The sequence below is a fragment of the Fundulus heteroclitus genome, chromosome 11 (assembly GCF_011125445.2).
Source record: "Fundulus heteroclitus isolate FHET01 chromosome 11, MU-UCD_Fhet_4.1, whole genome shotgun sequence".
Taxonomy (NCBI): domain Eukaryota; kingdom Metazoa; phylum Chordata; class Actinopteri; order Cyprinodontiformes; family Fundulidae; genus Fundulus; species Fundulus heteroclitus.
The window spans coordinates 330,987-356,658 of NC_046371.1; the positions used below are offsets into that span (position 1 = coordinate 330,987).

At 48.0% G+C, this 25,672-nt stretch overlaps 3 protein-coding genes across 4 annotated transcripts; 1 reads left to right on the forward strand and 2 right to left on the reverse strand.

Annotated features, from left to right (window-relative positions):
- Positions 1-6,375: 6,375 nt before the first annotated feature.
- Positions 6,376-13,481, reverse strand: serpinf1 (serpin peptidase inhibitor, clade F (alpha-2 antiplasmin, pigment epithelium derived factor), member 1). The gene is made up of 8 exons (XM_012856225.3): positions 13,367-13,481; positions 12,100-12,160; positions 10,137-10,332; positions 9,764-9,919; positions 8,175-8,378; positions 7,816-7,955; positions 7,518-7,728; positions 6,376-6,626 (listed from the first exon to the last, which is right to left on the reverse strand). Exons 2-8 carry the CDS (start codon positions 12,157-12,159, stop codon positions 6,376-6,378), a joined length of 1,218 nt encoding a protein of 405 aa, XP_012711679.2. The 5' UTR covers position 12,160; positions 13,367-13,481.
- LOC118564486 (A-kinase anchor protein 5-like) lies at positions 10,396-12,093 on the forward strand. Of its 2 annotated transcripts, none has more exons than XM_036142645.1 (2): positions 10,396-10,736; positions 10,939-12,093. In XM_036142645.1, exons 1-2 carry the CDS (start codon positions 10,572-10,574, stop codon positions 11,671-11,673), a joined length of 900 nt encoding a protein of 299 aa, XP_035998538.1. In that variant the 5' UTR covers positions 10,396-10,571; the 3' UTR covers positions 11,674-12,093. The 2 variants fall into 2 exon arrangements, with proteins under 2 accessions (XP_035998538.1, XP_035998539.1); XM_036142646.1 differs by having other exon boundaries at positions 10,396-10,712.
- A 3,493-nt stretch (positions 13,482-16,974) lies between the features above and the next one.
- On the reverse strand, positions 16,975-24,755 carry serpinf2a (serpin peptidase inhibitor, clade F (alpha-2 antiplasmin, pigment epithelium derived factor), member 2a). The gene is made up of 9 exons (XM_012856231.3): positions 24,620-24,755; positions 22,417-22,485; positions 22,109-22,331; positions 21,869-22,012; positions 21,736-21,778; positions 21,256-21,401; positions 20,761-20,903; positions 20,466-20,661; positions 16,975-17,979 (listed from the first exon to the last, which is right to left on the reverse strand). Exons 2-9 carry the CDS (start codon positions 22,468-22,470, stop codon positions 17,477-17,479), a joined length of 1,452 nt encoding a protein of 483 aa, XP_012711685.3. The 5' UTR covers positions 22,471-22,485; positions 24,620-24,755; the 3' UTR covers positions 16,975-17,476.
- Between the last annotated feature and the right edge of the window lie 917 nt (positions 24,756-25,672).

Genomic DNA, 25,672 nt, shown 5'->3' on the forward strand with positions numbered 1-25,672 from the left:
TCAAAACTGGTTTTTATTTGCTTCACACCAGAACAAAAGATTCTAAAGAAAAAAAAGATTTCTGTTCGGACCGGTACCGGTCGGTCCGTTTTCTGCTGATTTAACTCTTTTACCTCCAGCTGAACTGAACTGGATCTTTAGGAGGTAACCTCGGATCCAGTTCTTCATCATCAGGAGCCTGGCCCTCCTCTTCTCTGGCCCATCACCATGGTAACATGGAAATGTTGCCTCAGAACCGCTCACCGCTCCGCTGCTCTTTGAGCGACACGACTAACTGAAAATTAGACCCAAAAACTGGCCTGCAGCTCCAAACTCTGTTCGGCCATATTTAAATAAAATGTGATGCAGCGTTCAGGTCAAAACCGTCTGTTTTTATTAAACTTTATGCAAATCATAGACACAGAGAAAAAAATTCCATCTGCTGAGAGCTGCAGCAGAAGACAAGAAGGTAAAGGTGATCCCAGAACGGATCTTCTCTGTCAGTCACATCCGCTGATTATTCAGCTGATCAAATAAATAGTCCCTAAATTCTCAAACCCAAACCGATGGTGGTGGAACGTTCCAGCAGATGCTTCACTAGCAGAACCACAGCAGGGTTCTCTCAGAGAAACACTGTCTGCATTAGTGGAACCAGCTTCATGGATCCACCGCAGGAACAAAATGTGCTGAACCAAGCAGCAGATGTCCCTGCTGAAGGTGGAGGACCTGCAGCAGACCTCCACAGCGAGGCCTGACGCTGTCTCCAGGCTGTAGATCATCTCAGCTGTTTCCTGGGACAGAGTCCATCTGCAGGGAGCGAGCTCAGAGGGAAGCGCTGAAGAACCTCCAAGGTCCAAAGTTGGGTTCATCTGGCCTGATCATCGATTCTTCCACTGGGACAGAAGTGTGGAGCTAAAAGTTTGTCAAAAAGAAAAAAATTTGAACCTGAAAAATATTTTGAACCTCCCCAAAGAATGTTAAACTTGAAAAAAGTTTTGCAACTGAAGAAAAGATGTGAAATGGGAAAAATGCTTAAAAAAAAATTATAAACCACTTTTCAGATTTAAGCTTTTTTCGCACTTTATTTTTTCGGCTTCAAACTTCTGGCCCTCTTTTGGCATGGGGGCGGGGCCTCAGACTATGGGGCGGGGCCTCAGACTGTGGGGCGGGGCCTCAGACTGTGGGGCGGGGCCTCATGGCTGAACGACTAAGGCTACGTTCACACTGCAGGTCTTGATGCTCAATTCCGATTTTTTTGTGAAATCAGATTTTTTTGCTTTGTCGTTCACATTTCCAAATATATGCGACTTGTATGTGATCTCCTGTGTGAACTGAATGTGTTCAACCTGAGTGTCCCGCATGCGCAGTGGAGGACGTGATGACGTCACACGTAGCAAAGCGTCCTCAGTGTTTGGGGAAGTAAACATGGATTATAATGCTGGCGCGCATTTTGTGGTCATTAATTTATTTTCTAACCGAAGCTTTCCCTCCACTGACTGCTCTTTTCATTGTAGTCCGCTATGGTTGTCGTCTTTATTCCCTCTTCTGCATAGCAGGATGCAGAATAGTGACGTTTGTCGAGTATCAGTGACGTACAGGACAGATTAATGCGACCCGGCCGTACAGACACAGGTCACATCTGAAAAGATCAGATACGTATCGGATTCAGGACCACATGTCCAAGCGGCCTGGGTCGCATTTAAAAAATCTGATCTGTGTCGTTCAGACTGTCATAAAAAGATCAGATCCAGGTCACATATGGGCAAAAAAGTCAGAATTGGGTCACTTCAGGCTGCAGTGTGAATGTAGCCTTATTCCCAGCTGTTGCATTCAGGGACGGTGGGAACCGGAGTTATCTGTAACACATCGTTGACGTTCTATATGCATGATTGGTTTTGAAAGATAATCTCACCGATAGAAGCAGTTTATGCAAACAAACGACACGAATCCCAGAGGAGAAAGTATGATCTTTTACACAGAATAGTTTTGGTATTCAGTCACATTTATGGGGAGGTTAAATAAAAATGTTTTTTATTTTGAACAAACTTTATGGCCCCAATTTAGCTCCAGACAGAACCGTTCACTTCCACAGTGATGGATGGAAAATGTGAAGTTGAGTCAAAAATAAAATAAAATGAAAACGTTCTGCAGAACCCTGCAGAGTGGGATTAGTCTGGATCAGGTCCGCTGGTTCTGGTGGCCTCCTGGAGGTTCTCCTGCAGGAACATCTCACACGGCCTGAAATCTGCTAGAGTACCACCGGAGTCTACAGCATCCGGCCCAAACAGTGGGAACCATTCCCTGGACATGTTGGGCCTGCTGGTTCTGAAGCTGCTGGAAGGTCTTCTGTTGACAGATAAACGGGTCGGTTCCTCGCAGCGTGACGTCAGAACATTCCTGAGACGGGTTCAGGCACAAACCGGGTCAGAGTTAAAAGGAAAAACATTCTGCAGGTTCAGACCTGCCAGCTTCTCCTCAGGTAAGGCTCACCTGTCAGGTTGCTCACGGCAACGGATCGGTTACGCAGAACCTTGCTCATGGAAATTATGACCAAGCCTGAAAATGCAGGTTTTAAAACTCCTGTCAACAAATCATGGTTCGGGTCCGACCCGCGACACGGATCACTTTCCCCGTGTTCCTGATTTGGACTCTTTGAAGATCACAATCTTTTAAATCTTTTAAATGTTTTAAATGTTTTAAAGTTGTTTTTTCAGAATTTTGCTTCTGTTGTAGTTTTTCCATATTTGGGTGGGAAGGACAGCAATTTATCATTAGAACTGTAGAACCTTTAACACCCTGTAGAACCTTCAGCACCCCACAGAACCTTCAGCACCCCACAGAACCTTCAGCACCCTGTAGAACCTTCAGCACCCTGTAGAACCTTCAGCACCCTGTAGAACCTTCAGCACCCCACAGAACCATCAGCACCCTGTAGAACCTTCAGCACCCTACAGAACCTTCAGCACCCCACAGAACCATCAGCACCCTGTAGAACCTTCAGCACCCTGTAGAACCTTCAGCACCCCACAGAACCATCAGCACCCTGTAGAACCTTCAGCACCCTACAGAACCTTCAGCACCCTGTAGAACCTTCAGCACCCCACAGAACCATCAGCACCCTGTAGAACCTTCAGCACCCTACAGAACCTTCAGCACCCCACAGACCCATCAGCACCCTGTAGAACCTTCAGCACCCTGTAGAACCTTCAGCACCCCACAGAACCATCAGCACCCTGTAGAACCTTCAGCACCCTGTAGAACCTTCAGCACCCCACAGAACCATCAGCACCCTGTAGAACCTTCAGCACCCTGTAGAACCTTCAGCACCCCACAGAACCATCAGCACCCTGTAGAACCTTCAGCACCCTACAGAACCTTCAGCACCCTGTAGAACCTTCAGCACCCTGTAGAACCTTCAGCACCCCACAGAACCATCAGCACCCTGTAGAACCTTCAGCACCCTGTAGAACCTTCAGCACCCCACAGAACCATCAGCACCCTGTAGAACCTTCAGCACCCTACAGAACCTTCAGCACCCCACAGACCCATCAGCACCCTGTAGAACCTTCAGCACCCTACAGAACCTTCAGCACCCTGTAGAACCTTCAGCACCCTGTAGAACCTTCAGCACCCCACAGAACCATCAGCACCCTGTAGAACCTTCAGCACCCTACAGAACCTTCAGCACCCCACAGACCCATCAGCACCCTGTAGAACCTTCAGCACCCCACAGAACCTTTAGTACCCCACAGACCCATCAGCACCCTGTAGAACCTTCAGCACCCTACAGAACCATCAGCACCCTGTAGAACCTTCAGCACCCCACAGAACCTTTAGTACCCCACAGAACCTTCAGCACCCTGTAGAACCTTCAGCACCCTATAGAACCTTCAGCACCCCACAGAACCTTCAGCACCCCACAGACCCATCAGCACCCTGTAGAACCTTCAGCACCCTACAGAACCATCAGCACCCTGTAGAACCTTCAGCACCCCACAGAACCTTCAGCACCCCACAGAACCTTCAGCACCCTGTAGAACCTTCAGCACCCTGTAGAACCTCCTCCAGCAGCAGTAACTGGGTTCTCTGCCTGGTTCTCTCACATCTTTGGGGAAGAGGTGGTCTACTCAGTTCTCTCAAGCCATTTTCATCAGCTTCCGGTCTGAACTTTGACTAGGCCACTGGTGTACCTTGATTCTATCCTTTTTCAGCCATTCTGTTCTAGATCTGCTGCTCCGCTTGGGGTCATGGTTCTGCTGATGACTCCAGAACACTTTGGAAAACAGGAGATCGGGGTCCACTCAGCACTGCCCGGTTCTGAGGTTCTGTGGCAGCAGGACCAGCCCAGACCTTCTCCCCTCCACCACCGGGCTGACGGTTTGTGTTGTTCTGGTGTCGCTGGTTCCTGCAGAGTCTAATGAAGCAGAACCGTGGAGCAGTGCTGGAGCTCCCTGCGTTCTTCAGAAGGTTCCTGTCCTGGGATGACGTCTAGAAGCAGGAGTCCTAAAGCTGTTGCTCAAACACAGGAAGCAGGGTTTCAGTCTAAAGGTCACTTTCATCACAGACATGCCAGTCAGCTGCAACAACAGGAAGTGAGTTTTCCTCTGACCGACGTCTCGCACCAGGAGGAAGACAGCAGGTCTGACCATGAAGGTTCTCTCCTGGTCTGGTGGGTTCTGCAGGATCTCACCCTGCAGCACCTGCTGAGCTTCAGGGCTGCTTCAGCAGAGCACAACTTAGAGATCCAGGAGGAAAACGGGGCTTTTCTGAGCAACTTTTATCCTTTGTGAGGTTTTTATGAGAAGACAGAGTCAAACCTGGACCGGCCACGGCGAGGACCAAGGCCTCTGTACATGGGTCATGTGCGCTAAACACTGCGAAACACCCCCGAAGCACGCCACATTTTATCATTTTCTGGGTTATAACGGTTCTGTGGGGTGCTATTTTAATGGCCTAAGGAGAACATGTCAGGAGAACATGTCAGGAGAACATTATGTTAGGATAACACTGGAGGAACTCAGGAGGCTAAACTGTGCTGGATGATGCAGGAAAAGCAGGAATTGTCCGTTGAATGGTCTCTTCTGCTTCCAGATTTGTTACGTCTGTTTGTATAAAAACCTAAATCTTTTAGGGTTTATGGGTATTTTAATGACCCTAAATGATGTTTAAACTTCTAGGGTCTGGAAACTTTTCTTCCTTTTTCTTCTGTTTTAACGCTTAGGTTTTATTAGCTTGATGCAGGTTTTTTTTTTTTTTGCGCGTATAAAACTTTCAGAAAATATTTCGTTTTTAAACACAATACAACCGCAGATATTCTCTTAGATTTCTATTATTTTAGCAGCACATAAAACATGAAGGTAGAGAAAACCCTAAACAGGAAGTGAGTTTCCTGTGGGTTAGTCGCCCTCTGGTGGACGCTGAGGTGTATTACAGAGAGGAAACTCAGTTTTATTTAATTATACCCAGAAACTGAGTCTGGGCAGAACTACAGGGAGCAGAAGCTGTTTTGCAGGTTTTTTCCTTCTTGTAAATAAATATACATGAAGATGTTTTACATTTTTTATCTGCTCTAGATGCACTTTTCTCTTAATCTGATTGTAATTTTTATTTACTGTACATCGTTATTTATGGTATAAACGTGCCCTTACTGTAAAATCTCTTTTTCTTCTGTTTTGTTTTTATATTTCTACCTCTGTGTGTTTCTGCATCGTTCACTTTAAAGGAGATTTCTATTCTGCAGGCTCTTGGGTTCTGTTATGCACCGTCTCACCTGGTGGAGAGGCCACTGCAGCCAAACCTTGTGAGCCGCGGTTGTTCTGGCTCACAGCAGGATCTGCAGGCAGTGTTGGGGGAGCGCTCGCTCTCGAGACGCTGGGATTGTTCTCCCAAATCCTCCGTTGTTGAGATATTGAAACACAACAAGGAGCCCGAAGCATTAAAGCTGTTCCCAGATTCCACTTCTCCAGCTCAGAATACCGAGAGCGTCTGCTGAAGATTTTCAGGTGAATTGTTGCTCAGAATCCGGTAAAAATAAAGAAATCTGGGTTTTTGTAAAAGACACGAAGGGAAAAGAGATCCTGACACACTCAGGAAACACAACAGGAATGTTTTACTGTCATCTTTATTGTGAATAAAACAAATGACGATATTTGATTTCTTGCTAAACTTTTCTGGATTATTCTGTCAGATTAGCACGATGCAGCTGAGTTTCAACATGAAAAATAAAATCCAACAACCTCACAGCTTCCTGCCATCGCAGACAGCTGCCCCCCCCCCCCCCCCCGGACCTGTGGGTGTGTGTGTGTGTGTGTGTGTGTGTGTGTGTGTGTGTGTGTGTGTGTGTGTGTGTGTGTGTGTGTGTGTGTGTGTGTGTGTGTGTGTGTGTGTGTGTGTGTGTTATATTGTCAGGTCTTTGGGGTTGACCACCTTCCCGATGAAGAGCAGCGCTCCTGACGGTTCGTCTCGGATCAGGTAGACGAAGGGCCGGTCCACGCGGTACGTCAGGTGAGACGGTGCCGAGGCGGCGCCGGGGTACTGGGTTCCTTCGGGCGCCGTCTCCATGACAACCTTATGATTGACGCTGGTCAGTTTGGCGGCCTGAGCAGAGATCTTCTCCAGCTCCTGGTTGTCCAGCCACTCAGAGAGGCCTGCAGGGAGAAAGGGGGCGGGATCGGTGACATGGCTGCTTCACTGCTCTGCAGCAAAGACCATGCAGATGTTTCCATGAGTTCACAACAAGAGTCCCAACAGGAAAAACAGATCATAACCAGGCTGAGAATGTAGGACACTTGAAATATACAATCCTGCCCTCCCTGGTGTCCAAGCAGGCCTTTGGGATATCAGACTCTCTGAAACTGCGACGAGGATTGTGGCTTGAGATGTTCTGCATCTCTGGTTCTGATGGCTCTCATGTATAAAACTAAAAGTCTACGTACGGCAAAATAATTCTGATTCATAAATCCATGCAGGCAGCCACCATCATGCAGTTTCCCTTTCTGGATCCCTGCTGCAGCTGAACGTCTGGTACCAGCTTCCTCCTCAGGTTCACGTTCCACCATAACAGGTCCATGCAAAGCACCTGGACGCTGACGTGGATCTAAACGAGTCAGCTGATGGTTTTAGTTTCCATAGCAACCAGGGAGAAGAGGCAAAGGCGTCGTGAAAGACTTTACCAGAGTGGCGTTTATTAAACGTGTAAATCAGAGGGAAAACTCAGATTTTATCCCCATTAAAAAAACTGGTTATAAAGTGAACCTGATGCTGTTTTAAACGTCTGATGAAAGCCTCACCGAGGCTCCGAGCTGAAACTCCTCTGAGGATCCACATTCTGAGGATCCACATTCTGAGGATCCACATTCTGAGGATCCACATTCTGAGGATCCTCATTCTGAGGAGGCCTCTGACCATTGTCCTCTGGATGGTGAGTGATTATTTCACATCAGAACCACTCCTGGTGCAAATGTCTGCCTACGCAATGGGAACCCCTGAAGAAGACCACACTTTGGCACGGAGAACCACTTTAGCCTTCATGAACTCACCGAGGTCGCCCAGCAGAGGCAGCAGGTCCGTGGAGAAGCTGAGCCTCAGGACGGGCAGAGTCAGGGACACCTGGGCAGGTTGGAGCGCCATGGAGAGGTCCTGGACAAACTCAGCCGTCAGACTCTCCTCCAGCAGAGTGGTGTTGCTCGTCACGCCGTCGGGTAAGAAGATGAACATGCTGACGTCGTTCTGCATCTGGATCTGAGCGATCTGCAGGAGGGGAAGCCAGGACATCCCTCAGACCTGAGAAGAACACTCCTCTGGCTGGTTGGTCACAACCAGAACCACCAGACTCACAGTGCAGCTCAGGTCTGAGTCCACCCCCATCTTTACAGGGTAATTATCCTGGTGCATCATGGGAACAAGGACTGGAGCCCCGTTTTCCACCTGGAAGCTTTCCTGAGCTCTACTCTGACTGAAGCGGGTCAGCCACCCCCCTGTGGAGAGAAAACTGAGACTTCACTGAGGTTAGATGAACCCAACACCCCCACTGGTCCAGTTTGGATCTGAGCAGTTCTACTGACAGACGGACCGGTGCTGAGCTTCTTCTGCTAGTCACAATCTCTATAGGCTCGTAGGCTCAGCTGTAGCGGGGGGGGGGGGGGCTGTGTCACGCTGACATCAACACAAACCGAGCTTTGATGAACAGACGGTACCTTTGAAGTAGGCGGCGCTGACGGCGTTAACACCGGCGGCTCGGGGCAGAGCTTTGGTCAGGAACTGCTGGACCTTCCTGCCGGTCTGCTGGGACACCCAGTCGTTGACCTCCTTCAGGTCTTTGGCTCCTCCAAGCAACGCTTTGGGTCGATCCCCAAACTGCTGCTCCACCAGCTTGAAGAAGTCCTGCTTCAGACGAAGTCCTGAAAACCAAGAACTGATGGATCAGCTCCACTTTCACCCAGAGCGTCCCAGAACAAAATTCATTTAGCAAACATTAGAAAATAAGTTTCATGGCACAGAACTTTGTCAATCAATGAAAAGCAGCAACAATCACAACATTATGACCAGGGACAGGCAGGGTAACAAGCACTGATGGTATGAGAATCAGGGCACTGGGACCGTTTGGACTTCTTTAACCAAACGGTGATGGTTGGACCAGAACATCTCCACAGCTGTGGTTCTGTAGGGTATCAGTGGCCTGCAGGGGTCAGGAGGTTCTATAAATAATCCAAAACTCAGAGAACCAGAGACAAGGACCAATAATGTCTGAGGATGGGGGGGGGGGGGTACTGAACCCATTCCAGCTGGTTCTGGTAGGACGGTGTGTCTGGGTCCATGCTTTGCTGACAGATGCCATGAACCAATGTAGTGGCCTCCTCTAATTGGTCTGGGCGCTTCTCCTACTTGGAGCAGACACTGTACCAGGATGCATTGTGGGAAAGAACCTTGGGCCAGCACCAACCCAAACATTGGTGCTGATGGGTCCAGCATTGATGGAACCAGTGTTTCCTGAAGGTAGCAGCAGGACGAGCCAAACGTCACTGCGGAACAGCTTCCAGAACGGTTCCAAGAACACGTTCTCCAGATCTCAGTCCAGCTGAGCATCTGGAGAACGTTCAGGACCAAAACGTCAGAACCACGCAGTCTGTCCACTATAAACACGGTGTTTAAACTCTGCCTCTAAACACATAAAGACATTTTCTCTAATTGGCTCACAAGAAGCTTTAATGTTTCCAAAAATCCCCAATTTGTTTTCACTCAAATACTTTTATTTTTACAGCTTTTTAAACAGACCTGATGAGATTTAAAAGTCCTCTAAACATGGCGGATGTTTAAAAAAACATAAAACCTCAGGGAGCTCAAACCACCGGCGTCCGGTATCACGAGAGAACCCATCACTTGGAGTTTTCTAAAGTTTGAGGGATAAATGTTGACCAAAGACTGTTTATATGCAGGAATCCTACAACAGAAATCAGCGTCTTCTATTAATGAGGTGATGAACAAATCTGGCTAAGTTGTGCCACCATCCCGGCTCCGCCTGCTCACCACAACCTGTGTGGAAGAAACGTCCTTCAGTTGATTTAGCTGGAGTTCTGGTCAACATGTGGATCTATAAAATCTGATGCTTCTCCTGTTTTCTAATGTTTATTTAGAAAAGAAATGTGCAATCAGGCAGAAAAACTGCAGCAACAGTATTCTTTTATGTCTAACACTGACAACAAATGTTTGCTTTTATACTTTATAATTAAGGAGCTGTGATTGATTTTGATTGGGTAAAAGTTTTTAGCTGTAAGGATGAACTCACGTCGTGTAACGTAGAGCCGTGCCGCGGTCTTCAGGCCTTTCTCTGAGGCCTTCACTGAAGCCAGCAGGTCCTTCAGGGTGTTCAGCAGCTGAGGGTCCTGCAGACTGTGGTACCTGAGAGCGCGGTACAACTGCCTCTGGGCGTTCTCAGAGCCCCCTGCAGGACAGGGAGGGAAGTGCAGGCTGCTGGTTATGACGTCAGCTTCTGCTGAGGACAGACTCATGATGTGGACTCTGGGCTCCACAACAGCAGACGGTGGTGGAGGTCGTTGGTATCAACGTCATCGTAGCGTTTTATGTGAAACCGTCGCTGGACTCAGAGAGGAACAACATCTCTGAGACTGTCCCAGCAGCCAGAACCAGAACACACTCACCCATGGACAGCTGGGTCAGGACCGCAGAGACGCTGATGGGAGACAGGAAGAGGTTGGCCGAAGCTTCGCGGCTCGCCAGAGCCCGGAAAAGGTTGTAGCCGAAGTCCGAGGTGGCAGCGGCCATCTTGGTGGTGGGAGTGGTGAAGAGCTCCACATGTTCCTCCTCCACCGCCGCCTCCTCAGCTCCTGAGTCTGACTGAAGAGAAGCCCACAGAGAACTGGTGAAACGGACCGGCATCGGTCAGGACAGCAGCATCTCTGACTTCAGCTCTGACTTCAGCTCTGACTTCAGCTCCTCTGGAGAGGAACCTGCTGAGGAATCAGGAGAAGCTCAGAGACGATGCTGTAAAAGCAGGAAAGACCCTCTACCCCTAACCCCCCCGGCCTCTAGAGACCTTCTGGGAGGTTTACGTTCACTCCAGGCACAGAGGCCAGATGTGGCCAGATGTGGACCAGGCACAGAGGCCAGATGTGGACCAGGCACAGAGGCCAGATGTGAACCAGGCACAGAGGCCAGATGTGAACCAGGCACAGAGGCCAGATGTGAACCAGGCACAGAGGCCAGATGTGGACCAGGCACAGAGGCCAGATGTGGACCAGGCAGAGAGGCCAGATGTGAACCAGGTACAGAGGCCAGATGTGAACCAGACACAGAGGCCAGATGTGGACCAGGCACAGAGGCCAGATGTGGACCAGGCAGAGAGGCCAGATGTGAACCAGGTACAGAGGCCAGATGTGGACCAGCCACAGAGGCCAGATGTGAACCAGACACAGAGGCCAGATGTGGCCAGATGTGGACCAGGCACAGAGGCCAGATGTGGACCAGGCACAGAGGCCAGATGTGAACCAGGCACAGAGGCCAGATGTGAACCAGGCACAGAGGCCAGATGTGGACCAGGCACAGAGGCCAGATGTGGACCAGGCACAGAGGCCAGATGTGGACCAGGCAGAGAGGCCAGATGTGAACCAGGTACAGAGGCCAGATGTGAACCAGACACAGAGGCCAGATGTGGACCAGGCACAGAGACCAGATGTGGACCAGCCACAGAGGCCAGATGTGAACCAGACACAGAGGCCAGATGTGGACCAGCCACAGAGGCCAGATGTTGACCAGACACAGAGGCCAGATGTTGACCAGACACAGAGGCCAGATGTGGACCAGGTACAGAGGCCAGATGTGAACCAGGTACAGAGGCCAGATGTGAACCAGGCACAATGCCAGATGTGGACCAGGCACAGAGGCCAGATGTGGACCAGGCACAATGCCAGATGTGGACCAGGCACAGAGGCCAGATGTGGACCAGACACAGAGGCCAGATGTGGACCAGGCACAATGCCAGATGTGGACCAGACACAGAGGCCAGATGTGGACCAGGCACAGAGGCCAGATGTGGACCAGGCAGAGAGGCCAGATGTGAACCAGGTACAGAGGCCAGATGTGAACCAGACACAGAGGCCAGATGTGGACCAGCCACAGAGGCCAGATGTGGACCAGGCACAATGCCAGATGTGGACCAGACACAGAGGCCAGATGTGAACCAGTCGAGCTCAGAGTAGAACTAGCAGCCGTAGAGTTTGGGCCATTAGCTCTCGGCTCTCCAGGGTCGGTACCGGGTTCTGCGGGTTCTGCGGGTTCTGCGGGTTCTGCTGGTACTGGTGCTGGGGTCACAGGGGAAGATTGGTTCCTCTGTCTGGTCATCAGGAGGGACAGGGGAACCTTCCTCTAAGGGAGGCAGAACATGCACGTTTTGGGTCTGTAGCAGGGAGTACCCAGAGAGAACCCACTCATGCAGGCGGAGAACATGCAGACTCCAGGTGGAAGAACCCCAGACTGAGACCTGAACCCCACGGTGCCGCCCACATCAGAACCATGAGCTGAGCAGAGGTTCTGCTCCATAACCTTGTTAGATTAGGAAGCAGGAGCCTGTAGAAGCTCCAGAAACACGGGGAGAAGTTGTGTTACCTGAGCCCAGCAGACGCTGAGGACGACTGCAAACACCAGCAGGGAAGTTGTTCTCTTCATCCTGAAAGACAAGCAGAAACGTGTCACTGCCGCCGCTCTGGAGCCAGGCAGCGTCTGCTGCCGTTAAATCTGAACAGATGTTTCAGCAGCTGGACCAGAAACAGAGAAAGCAGCTGAAGCCCACGGCGTCCAGACTCCAGAGCCACGACCACAGGAACGTCTCCAAGTTATATAAGCAGACAGATCCTCCTGGGAGCCGTGGTTACAGCTCAGCCTGCCAGAACACAATGGCTGCTTTCTTCTCCACATCTGGATCTTCTTGTGGCTTCGCAGGAAAACATCAGCAGCTCAGACCACACACACGGGAATGATGGGAAACCCAGACGGTGCCGCCAGCAGCTTTTTCCCTTTAACACTCTGGAAGCTCAGCAACAAAAACATCAGCAGTGAAGGAAAAATGACTCTGAGGTTCTGAGTCGGTTTTATCGGACCGCCAACAGAAAAAGGCTCTGATCCGATTTCACCTTTCCAGACCAGCTTTTTTCTCCTGGAGGTTTACGGCCCAGTCTTCTCCTGGTGTCCCTCTGCTGCACAGAGCAGGTCATGGTCCATTCAGTGGCTACAAGGTGACCCGGTTCTGGGCCTGCAGAACCAGCCGTGATTGTTTGTGTGGAGTTTGGTTCGGTCCAAGGAGACGTTTGGGTTTCTGCTCTCCTGGATTCTTCCTGTGAAGCACAAACATCTGGTGGGACACTCCCTGTCTGGTTCTGGTTCTGGTTCTGGTTCTGGTTCTGTGCGGACTCTCCAGAACTCCAGCTCTCCCCCTGAACGTGTCCCCAGAAATGACTAAATCCTTCTGGTTCTGATGCTGAAAGTCCGAACCGCTCTTCCTCTCAGAGACATTATGTAAACGTTTGGAGTGGGAAAATACCGCTGCTGGCACCGCGCCGCACCGCACCGCGCCGCACCGCACCGCGCCGCACCGCACCGCGCCGCACCGCACCGCACCGAGATGGAACTGGGTTTTCAGAGGGACTCTCAGAAGAAATAAGACTTTAACGGATCTGGGTCCGGGTTGTATCGGTTCGCCTTCAGAGGTAAAAAGTGAATCAAAGCGGCCCAAACGTCTCCTGACAGCTGCGGGACACTGGGCCGCCCGAACCGTCGCTGCGCTCAGACGGAACCGACCCGCGGTGCCTGGAGCCCAGTCTGCGTTTTTCCAAGCGGCTGCTGACCAAACGCTAAAGAGAGGCAGCGGTTCACTCACCTCTCCGGTCCGGACGGTCCACGTCGCTCCTGCGCGGTCTGGCTGCTCCAGAAACTGTTGGACTGGGTCCGCGCACAGCGGCGCGCAAACAGGCGGGGGCGCGCAGGACGGCCCGCAGCTGCTGGGCTAAAAAAAAGTTAAAACCGTTTAAAGTTCTTTTTCTGTCTTTCTTCTCGCCTTTAACGACTCTGCTGCTGCGCCTCAGACCGTTTTCTAGGAAGTTAAACCCCGCAGTGCAATTTATGACCTAACTACTTTTATTAATGAGGTTTTTATGAAAAATCTAATTAATTTGGTCTGGTTTGATTGTTCTAGTAGATGGATTGTGCCAGAAACATTTTAAAAATAAAGTTAATAAAGTTGGAATATGTGAAGTCACATTGTCACAATCACTTCAAAGAAGAGGTGGAGAACACCTGAATCTAACTTCCTGGGTGTGAAGCTAACACCTGACGCACCTGACCAGAATCCAGCCCAGAAACCAGCTGAGGGGTTCTGGTGCTGCTGGACCCAAACCCAAGGAGGGGATGGGAGGCACGCCGGATTTAATGAGCACCAGAACTGGACAGAGGGCCTGACAGCCAGTGTGGCACAGGTGAGTGGATGAACAGGTGAGGAACAGGTGAGGGTAAAACCGGCCTGAGGGGAACTATGGAGTCCTGAGTTTCTATATTTTAAATCACACAGCTGCATTTTCATCTGAGTATGCTCGCTTTAATAACTTACAGTATTATGATTCTAATGTTGGAATTTTCCATATCTCCACAGTCTCCTGTAATCAGTTTTAGTTCTGATATATTTTGACCCTTGTGTGAAAAATCTGATGATGATGATGATGATGATGATGATGATGATGGTGATGATGATGATGATGATGATGATGATGATGATGATGATGATGATGGTGATGATGATGGTGATGATGATGATGATGGTGATGATGACGATGATGATGATGATGATGATGATGATGATGATGGCGATGATGATGATGATGATGATGATGATGATGATAATGATGATGATGATAAAGGTGATGATGATGATGATGATGATGGTGATGATGATGATGATGATGATGATGATGATGATGATGATGATGATGATGATGATGATGATTTTCTCCTATTTTGTAAATCTGCTCCTTGCTGCAGGTGCAGCCGGCTCACCTCGCTGCCACAAACAAAGGATCTTTTTATTTAATCCAGTAGATCTTCAGATGAGTCGACTGGCAGACCATGGGGATCACCAGGAGGAGGCAAGCAGCACAGGAGGAACCAGGAACCCAGGAAAGACAGAACTGTGTGAAGAACAAAGGAACCCTGCTGCAGGACACCAGGAGATGAAGCTCTGGCACCATGATGGCTGGAGCAGGTAACAGGTGAGGGTAATCAGCTCAGTGGGAGAACAACGGGAAATAACACGATCATAGAAACAGAATCCAGCAGAAAACAAAAGCTATGCATAAAATACAAGATTAACCAGATGAACAACGGTTGAGTGTGTCCACCAACTGGAGAAGGAACTGAAGACTGCAGTGAAAGCAACCGAGCGCCGATGGCGGTCCTCTGGATTAGTTGTATTTCTCCAGACCTGGAGCTCGGACCTCTTTTCAACACCTCATGTCCTCAGTCAAGGCGATGTACTTCTCTGATTCTTATTCAATACCGTGTCACAACCAGTTGGGACTAAACCAAGTACCAAGCGTACAAACCTGACAGCTCGTGACTTTTTAACAGCTTTTAGAGACAGAGATGTTGTAGGTTATGTCCACTAATGTCCACTATTAATCTGTTTGAGCCATTTCAGTCGGCTTTTAGGTCTAACCACCCCGCAGAAACGGCTCTAACCAAAGTCACTAACGATCTCCTGGTGAATGTTGACAACGACCACACCTCTGTTCTATCACTCCTAAGTGCTGCATTCGACACCGTGGAACCTGGTGGTTTTCTGGTTGGGCTAGAAAACTTTACTGGAGTCATGGTGAGGTACTGTCACAGCGCAGATCTTACCTGTCAGACACAGCTCAGTATGTTAGCTGTCTCTGTGTCTTGTGCTGTGAGGCATGGCGTCCCTCAAGGATCTGTCCTTGGTCCACTGCTATTTTCTCTGTCTTCTTCCTCTTGGTCCTCTGGTCCCTTCATTTAAAGTTACCTTTCACTGTTCTGCTGACGTTCTGCAGCTATACATACCATTTACTGTTGACAACTCTGCAGACTTGTCACATTTAGAGGCCTGTCTATCAGCCATTAGGGCTGGTTGTCTAATACTTTCCTGCTTCTTGACACAGACAAGACAGACTTAACGGTTATCGGACCTCAGAAACGGCTACACTCACTTCTAAATCTTACCCTTAAGATTGACGACCACGTGATAAAATGTAGGGATAGGATTAAGAACGTGGTAGTGTGGTTTAGAAGAAGAACAAATCTTTATTTGTCATTGCAATGAAAGCATTCACTCCCCCTGAAAGAGCGTAGAGCCACAGTGGACAGTCGTCTGCATTGTTGATGGCTTTGCAGCAATCCCTCATACTGAGCATGCATGAAGCGACAGTGGAGAGGAAAACTCCCCTTTAACAGGGAGGAGAACCTCCAGCAGAACCAGAACCAGGCTCAGTGTGAACGCTCATCTGCCTCCACCCACTGGGGCTTAGAGAAGACAGAGCAGAGACACAGAAAGCTCAGAAGCTCACATTGACCCAGGAGTACTTTCTATGTTAGATGGTAATAGAGGATGATCTGCTTCCCCTGATGATGTCACAGCTAACAGAACGCCAGGCCAGGTGTACCTTCTATGAAGAGAAGAATTACTGAATTTTTGTATGTAGTTTGGTATTCGTATGTCCCTTCTGGAGCTCTCAGTGTCACTAGCTTTCCAAAAATCTCTGAAGCGTGAAGAGAAACTGGTGACCCACCTTCTCTGTTCGTGTCTCCTCCTTCAGGACATCAGGCAGGTTCTGTTGGTGTTTTTATAGTTAAACACCCACAGGTTTACTCTGTCCTACTAAAAGTACATTCTGTTAGTTTATCTGTTATTATCTATTTTATCTGAAGTATTCTTATTTGTCTTTTATCACCTTGCAATTGTTCAGCGCTTTGTATGAAAGGGCTTTATAAGTAAAGTTATTATTATTATTATTTAGGGATGTTTGAGGGTTGGAGACGAATGTGTTGCTCATTGTCTGTTAAAAGCAATTAAAACCAGACATCATGATTTAAAATCGCAACGTAATAATTAGAGGTTTGGTATTTTTAATGTGATAAAATGTTAAATAATGTTGCTGCACGGCTCTGGAATTCTGGACTCAATGCAAAAGTTCTGATGCTACATTTAACCAGAACGTCTTACATTCAACCAGACATAGTCCGGCTCAGCCGGTACTGAGAGTCATCTGGTTGACCAAATAAAACCAAATCTTATTCAGTTATAAAACCATTTAATGTGTTTGACTAATGGGTGAAAATGCGACCAATCAGCTGCCAGATCATTTTCAGGTATTAGTTCTGCTTTACGTGACGGTTGGTGGATCCTGAGCCTTTTTCTGTGTTTCTGTGTAATTAGATCCTGAAAGCTGCCACCTAGACAGAGGAATTTATCCAAACTTCTTTACAACAGTAAAGTCTTTTATTTGCCAGGTATTGGTAATCCAGTTAAAGTCTGAACATGTTGATAAAACCTCAGCAGTTCAAATAAAACCTGCTGCACAACAATGTTTCTCTCAGGTGCTGATTTTACTCACTGGAAGATTTTTCTGCGGTTTTATTAAGAACAAACTTTGTATTTAATACAAACAGAAAAAGTAAATGATAAAAACATCAGCTGACTGACCGTCTGACAGCAGGATGTTTTTAGCTAAACTACAAGATGTTTGGACCGGCGATTGTCCCGTCTGACAGAGAGAGGTGAAACAAATGTACAGAAGTGCTAAAACGTTAAATTCAGAGAGTTCTCAGGGTGGAAATTGTTGTCCAGCCTTTATTTAGGCGCAGTGGCTGAGCAGCTGCTGGTGGTAATGACCTGGAAATGTGACGCTGGGGTCAGAGTCCTCCTCTAACTCAGCGAAGAGCTTCATCTGAAGAGATGGCGACTGGTTTCTTTATGAGGATCTCAGGCCGGTACGAAGCTGTCTGCTTTGGAGCACGGTTCATCTGCTTGTGTCTGACGGCTGCCGTCTTGTTCCCCGGCCGGCTGCGACTGCTCCTTCCCACCAGCGGGGGCGCTGCAGGACTGAGGCGTGCTGCCCTCTGCTGGCAGCCTGTTGTGCTCAGCATTCAGCTCTGTTTTCCTGGCTGCCTCGGCTGCAGGCTGGTCGTTCATGGTGCTGTTGCTGTGGGGGTCGTCGTTGGGCATGGGGTCGTTGTTGGGGGCCGGGTTGGTGACGATGCCCAGGAAGAGGGGGGCCAGGGAGACGTCATCGACGAGGGCAAACAGGAAAGGGGAGTTCACAGAGAAGAGGGAGATGGAGCGCATAGCAGTCACAACAGTGGTGGCGGCCGCCTCCACGCCTTCTTCGGTGAGCTCCACGGTGGTGGCGTGGCGGACGCTGGACACCCGGAGGGGCTGGTCGGAAATCCCAGAGAGGTCCGGATCCGAGAACAGGGAGCCGAGACCTAACCGAGACACAGCAGGAGAAAACTCTCAGTGGGAACCAGACAACAGCAGACTGTCAATATTCAGAGACTGTAGCAGTATTTTCCTCCTTCATACACCCTCCACCGATAAGGCATAACATTATGACCACCTGCCTAGTCTTTGCCTGCAACACCATCAGTTCTTTCCTCCAGACCCCTGGAGGTGTGCAGAGGTTCCTGGCAGCAGATCCTTTATCTTCTGTTGGAAATGCTTGACAAACTTTCTGTCAAGCATTTCCAACATATTCTTGATTATCAAGTTGGGAGGCAAGGCCAGTACTAGAAATGGGTTCTTGTCGTCCTCCAACCGCTCCAGAAGCCTTTTTGCCTCCATGTCAGGATGAATTATTCTGCCATGGAGGCCACAGCCAAACTGCTTCCATCATAAGCCTGACATGGACTGCAGAAATGTTCAGCAAAGGAATGAAGATCCTTTGGGATCAACAGTTACCCCAAAATCTGAGAGGCGGGGTCTGAAACCTGAGCCAGGCCATGCCTCCCTGGCTTGCCTCCTTCTCACAGAGCATCCTGTGCCAGGAGTCGTTCCGGCAGCAGCACACATGAACCGTCGTCATGAAGAGTCAGCAGACACCTTCCTCCGTCGCTCCATGGTCTCTGCTGCCCATTCCTTTAGCAGAGGACGGCGTTCTGCACCTTGCTGCATCATAAACGATTGCATCGCCTGTTCTGATACCTTCCATAGCTCACCTCTTGGCCCACATGGGGCCACATGGGCCCCAGCTGGTCCACCGCACCTCGCTGTTTTTAGATCCTGACCAGTGCAAACCGGGATCACCTCACAGGTTATGCAGGTTTTTAGGAGCTCTGATCCAGGCATCACAGCTTGGACCTTGTTAAATTCGCTCAAATCTTTAAGCTGCTCGTTTTTCCTGCTTCTGACACATCAGCAGAACAAAATATTCACTTGCTGCCTGATTTCTGCTGACCGTCAGCCTGATGAAAACGTATCCATCTGTCAGGGGTCGTAATGTTATGCCTGATCAATGTATCGTCCTGCTCGTCCCAGACGTGTCCCGGCTCTGTGACTAAGTTCTACAGAAGCCCAGGAATGGTCCCTTCATTCAAAACACCTGAAACCTGCAGAACAGCAGACCTTCAGGACCAGAACTGGACCTCAGTGTCTTGGTACTAAATCTGGACATTTACACAATCAAACATGGAGTCCGCAGTAAACGTTAACGCTCCAACTTTCACTCAGCAAAGGAGGAGAAGCACGAGCATCGGCGTCTGGTCGGTTAATTTCCTGCTGCAGTGCTGCAGATGTTCCTGCTCAGGGACAAATTAAAGCGTCAGGCTGGCTCCTCAGACTCTTCAGAGGTGATCCTGCTGTGTGTGGTGAGTTAAGAGTGATCTGCTCAGTAGAACGTCAGGACCGCTCTGACCTCACATGGGGGACATTTAGCATGTTGGATTGTCCTGATGTCCTAGCGTGTGTGCTGTCCCCGAGCATAAACCAGCAGGCAGCCTGTTGAATGTGACGTCAGCCAATCAGAAAGCCAGGTGAGGGAAACCCCACAGAAAGAAAAACATCTCCCTGATGTCTGCATGATCCTGAGTGAAATCTGATGGTGTGTCTGACCGGACGCCACACGCTGTACGAGCAAACGTACGATTTTTATCGTTACGCGTGATGTCTCTCAGGCTTTGAAAATCGGCTATTTTAAAATCTGCCATGTGAACCAGCCTTAAGGGATGAATTGTTTCAGAGCTAAAAAAAAAACATGCATTGTATACACTCCAAAAACGGAACTAAAAGTGAGTAAAGTTTTCTTGAAATGAGAGTATTTGTCCTTTATGTGAGCAGGAAAATAAAGCCAATGGAATGAGTATTTTGACCCCTAAAATAAGAGAATTAGATATGCTGCGATTGAAATAAGATGATGGAGATGAGCTGTTCCTGAAGTTATTCTGTTTGCGCATGTACAAAGAAGCTAATGGTACAGATCAGGGAGTGATAATCCCGTTAGCTTAGCGGTTAGCTTAGCGGTTAGCTGAGAGTCACAAGAAGAGAACTGTGTTCATGTTTATGAGAAGAAGAGGAAGATCTCAGTAGAAAGAAATAATACCAGAGAGGATTTAGGAGATTTTTTGTACGCGATCCCCCTGAGGAGCAGAAGAGCAGGTAAGACGGTCTAACGCAGTTAATTAAAAAAGGGACCTGGGGAAACTTACGGAAAAAAGGCAGACCCTAGCTTTTAGTTCAGAAATCTTATTCCATTAGCAGATCATTTTAACTTGCCTGCTCAACTCAAGGACAAATAAACTCATTTCAGGTGAATTTGACTAACTTTTAGTTGCCTTTTTGCAGTGTATTATAGCATATTATGAGGTTTCCAGTCCTTTAAACACCTCTGCTGAACAGGAGACCTCCAGTCAAGGCTGAGAGGTTTCAACGGTTTGTCCTTCTAACCAAAAAAGGCAGCCATGAGGCTTTCAACCCTCACCCATGCTGGTCAACGCCTCCTCGAGGTCCTGCCGATATTGGAGCTTCATCTTGGGCAAGTTGACTAGCATGGATTTTTCTTGAGGTAGACGACTGTAGAGGTCAGAGATGTTTAGTCTGGGGAGCACGGACGACACGTTTCCTCTGGGAAGGACGACTAGGAAGCTGGTGTTTCCTTTGAAGGGAAAGCTGCCAACCTGGTGAGACACAGAGACTCTTTCTGATTTTGTTTGGATCTTTTTCACAGAATCAGATTTGAGTGAAATCCAAGGTTCTTCGTGGCTAAAGGGGGTTACCTGTGCCTGCAGCTCAGGGTCGTCCATCAGGCGTAGAGGATAATGGACAGACTTCATCATGTCCACTAAAACTGAATTCTGGCTGTCGAGGTAAAACGCTCTCTTTGAGGTCTCCTGGGGGTCAAACTGGGTCTTCCATTCACCTGACAATCAAACATGGAGGAACTTAAAAAACAAAGTTTGAATTAAGATCAAGTTGCAGAACGATCCCTAACTTGGTTCTTTCTTGTTTTTCTTAAAGCTGCAGTAGGGAACTCTAATATAAATGTATTTTTAAGTTATTAGTATTTGATAAAACTGTCACTATGTCCTGACAGTAAAATATGAGACATCTAGCCGTACTGGCGCCTCAGTGGTCCTACTGCCATCTGCAGAAAACCAAAGCTCCCGCTCAGAACCAACCAATCAGAGCCAGGAGGAATGTCTGCCTCTGATTGGTTGTTAGCAGTGTCAGTCACTCTTGTGTATGGACGGTTGTTTGGTGGAATGGTTCACCTTTGAAGTAAACCCCATTGAGGAGCATTAACACCACGTCGTGGGGAATGCTTTCCAGGAAGTTGGGGATGTGGCCCTGGGTGACGTTCTCCACCCACTGGTTGACCTCGTCCACAGAGACCAGAGGGAAAGGCCGGGACCGGTACCTGGAAGGGACAACAGTCACCACAAGATTGTCCATGTTTGTAAATGTAACAAAGACTCTGTTTGCTGTTAAGGACATTTAAGGATAGATGAGGTTTGGAGCAGGCAACCGAGAACATGAGCGTCTGTTTACGGTAATAAGGACGGACTGAAAACGTAATACTTCCCAGGGCATCAAACCAGACATCACAATGACTGGTGTGACATATAATGTCTGATGAACAGGATATATTTACTGGCACAGACTGATCCAGTTTGTCTAATCCTTGAAAAATACCCCCACACAGGAGCAGGACAGCGTTGGTATTAAGGTGGTCTGGGTTTGTTTCCCCATACCTGGCCAGAGATTCCTCGACAAACGACAACTTCACGTCAAATCCTGAGGTGAGGAACAGGAAAGAAAAACACAAAAGTCAGAACGTGTGAGACTTCTGCTGACACGGCAGTCCAGCTTGTAAAGGTCGTTCACCTGGCCGCAGGTACATGCGTGCCGCCACCTCCAGAGACGTGTGGCTGAAATGCAGCAGAAGGCTTCCCAGGACATGATGGAAGCAGGGCAGCTTGTGGGCATCAAGGCTCTGCAGGAGAAGAGTCTCTGTTTCGTTGCGGGAACCTTGAAGGGAAATGAAGCATGTTAGCATGTTAGCAACATAATCCAGTTTAAATCTGATGAAATCATTGATGAATGTGGAAAATCAAGCTGATGAACCCAGGGTGAGGTGAGCGAGGGCGAACGCCAGGCTGAGGGGGGAGAGGATGACGTTGGGCTGCTGCGGGCTGATGGGAAGCTTCTCCAGGATCTTCAGCCCCAGCTGCTCTATGGCGCCCCCTATCACCCTGTGTTCCTCATGGCTGAATGTTCTCCCACAGTTCCTGACATGTTCCTCCTCTGCTTCATCTGTGACTAACGGAGCTGCTGTGGCGGTCTCCTCCTGAACAAACATTCACAGACGGTTCAGACACACGGACCAGCAGAAGTTAACCAGACAAAGGTCCTGAGATGGAGAGTCTCCTTACTGTCAGCCCCGGGCGGCTCAGACACAGCAGCAGCAGAACAAGACGCAGCTTCATTTCCAGCGGGCCAGCCTGAAAACAGAGACACCAGCCTGGGTCAACGCGGTTCTGACGGTTCTGACCACAGCAGCCGGGGAAACTAACATGTTCATCAGACTAGCTGCTGCTTCACAGGTCCGGATATCATAAAAACTCTTTATTTAGGTGATCCACAACGTCAAACTCGTACAGATCCGTTCACTGAAGGCTTTATTTCTGTTGATTCTGCTGATTCGGACTTTCAGAAAATTCTGATCCTCATAAAATCAGAACAATACAAAACATTTTAAATCCATGAATTCAGGCATACTGATGAGTATAAGCATGTCCTGTTCAGTACAGATGAAGTCCAGTGAGCGGTTCTGTCTCGTCCAGGATGTGTGGTCATGGCAGGAAGTGACGTAGCGCGCTCATCCCTGACGTCTCAGCGAGTTCTTACAGTAAATCCTCCAACCAGCTGGTCGCTCCACGGCCTTCAGGTCGGGTCGTCCACCTCAGCATGGTCCACTCGGCGTCTCAGAGGCGTAACAAAGGCTGGTTGAGTTCAACCCCCCCCCATGCCGTCTTGTCAGACTGGCTCACCCAGTCTGACAAAACCCAGACTGGGTGAGAATATGTCTAAATCTGACCTTAAGAATTTTATGAAAGAGGCAGTTTGAGAAAACTGAATCAGGAGCAAATGGACTTCTTGTAATTCTTGATGATGTTTCCACCTGGGGAGTAGCCAGGTATCTGAGCTCCTGGGTTTAATTCATACGCAGAAGTATTAATTGTGTATGATTGTGTATTTTAATCAGGCGTTCCCACTATCTATCTAAAAACTCCCCTGGATGTTATGGCGAGATGGCCCAGAACTATCTCAAACTGTATCCTTTAAATAGGATAAAGTGTGATATATGTGTTTTCCTCTCCCTTCCTAGTGTGGCCTCTATCTGTCCACAGAGTAATGGCAGCGCCCTGTGGGCACCGTGTAGGCGGTTCCTCTGCAGCATGGCCTCAGTAAATCATCTCCCCCTGAAATCTTTGTTATGGCGGTTGTACTGAAACATTAATTTCACTCTGGCATTATTAAAATATGTCTGATTCTGATCTGATTCTGAGAATCGCTGTGCGGCTCCTGCCTCTGCATGTTATCGCTACTTCAGGACTGGTTTGTGTGACAGCTGGAGCTCATGTCCTGGTTCTGAATGTGGAAGGTTGAAGCTCTGACTCCAGCTGTCGTCCACACCTTGTGAATCTCAACTCTTGAATGAATTAAACTTCGTAATCTACTCAAAGCTTGATTATCTCTGTTTATTGTGCGCTTTTTCTACCAGTTTTTCCTTCCACTAAACTTTTCTTTCTCGTGCTTGGATACGGCACTCTGTGACCAACCTGCTTCTTTAGTAACGACTTTGTGTGGCTTCGCCTCCCTGTGGAGAGAACCGTCTGCTGGACCCGTCAGGTCAGCTGTCCTCTCCAGAACACGGGACAAGTAGAATCCTTCTTTATGTAATGTTCTGACTTTCTGAGAAACTGTATTTTGGTATTTCATTAGCTGGAAACCTTCACTATCATCGACATTAGCAGGACTAAACTCTTGATCAGGGTGTGCAACAAATTTATTCCCATGTGGGCAACAACTATGCACCAATGAGAACCGCCAGGTTAAATGTTTTGGGTCCACACAACAGTCCACCCTAATTTATTCTTTAAAACTCTCTTGTGTAATATATTAGATTTTAGCAACCAGGGTGTTTCCAAACATCCTGTTTTCACCAAGCTGTTTATCAAACTCAGCCACAGCATTTAGAACCACTGATTGTGTAAATACCCATTTTGTCCCCAGCCTAGCTGAGCGGGTCCAGGTTGGAACCAGTGGGTGGTTCAGCTGTGGCTGCAGTGTTTACCAGGAGACTAAAGGTTACTGTTTCAGAGCATTTTTGGCTGAACTGTAATAGGCTGAATAAACACAGAACTGAGCACGAACACACAAACACTTAATAACAGTTAAGGTTCGCCTCAACAATCAGAATCTGCCCTTAGAGATCCGTGCATATTCTGCTTGACTAAATTTATAACACTCTCCATTAATATTTAGAAACAAGACTTTAATAGCACAACTAATTTCTCCCCAAACAACAAACCAGACAAAGTTCTGATGAAATTAGAGCAGATCCAAACTCACCTGGACGTTGCTTGAAACAGTGAAAAACAGAGCGTAATGAAAGTAAATCCAGATGTGGTCAAGCTTGTGCAGGCAGTGGACCCAACTGCGTGGACCCAACAACTGCCATCCCCATGTTAGTGGGTTAATAATCAACCCTGAGCGGATTGTAGCTGAGCCTCTCTCTGCTATACGTTAAAATCAAAGGAACAGTGTAAAGTTAAAATGCTGCTTTATGGTCCAAATCATCTTAAGGGAGAAAACGGATCTAATTAAATTCAGCCATTTATTCTCAAAATACTATCTTTGTTGTTGCAAATCTTTTATAGAGCAGTCAGTCAGAATACAATCTGAACTCTTCTGGTTTGATAACTTTAGCTGAATTTAGCATAACAGGAACCCTCAGGATGTATAAACTGCTCATCAGTAACACAGAATGCCTCAGAGTGGAAAATATATCCATAAATAAAACTAAAGCTAAAATAAATAACAGCATGTTTAATGAAAGTAGGCAACGCTATGTTTATATTGGTAGGAAAAGATAAGCGTTAAAATCAGAAACGTTCAGTAAATTTCAACAATTTTGATTAAAAGCATAACTACAATAAACATATTAGCAAAGGTCTGAACTTGATTCTGAAAGACAGAACAAATAATGTTTTAAAAGAACCTCACAGATCGGAGCAACCAGAACTGGAACCAGGTCTCACCCAACGTACCTGTCCCAGTTAGTCAGAACTGGTCGTTAGCCTGCATAGCAACCAGGCTAACTACCCGTACACACTGGTTATCTGTTTCCCTGCATATCTTGTGTTCAAACAATAACATTTAACATATTTATTTAACATTGTGTGTCAAATTTAATGATACAAACTGTAAAAAAAAATACGTTTTTACACTCAGTATGTTTAAAGGCCTATGTACAGCAGACATACTGTGTTGGAGAGATAACCACTGATCATCCAGCAGCATGGACCATGCTGGAAATCCAACCTTAGAGACAGTTTTCTGACTGAGAACTCAGAACCCCAAACTTCCATTAAAAGATGGAACGTACCATGTTCCAGCTTTACC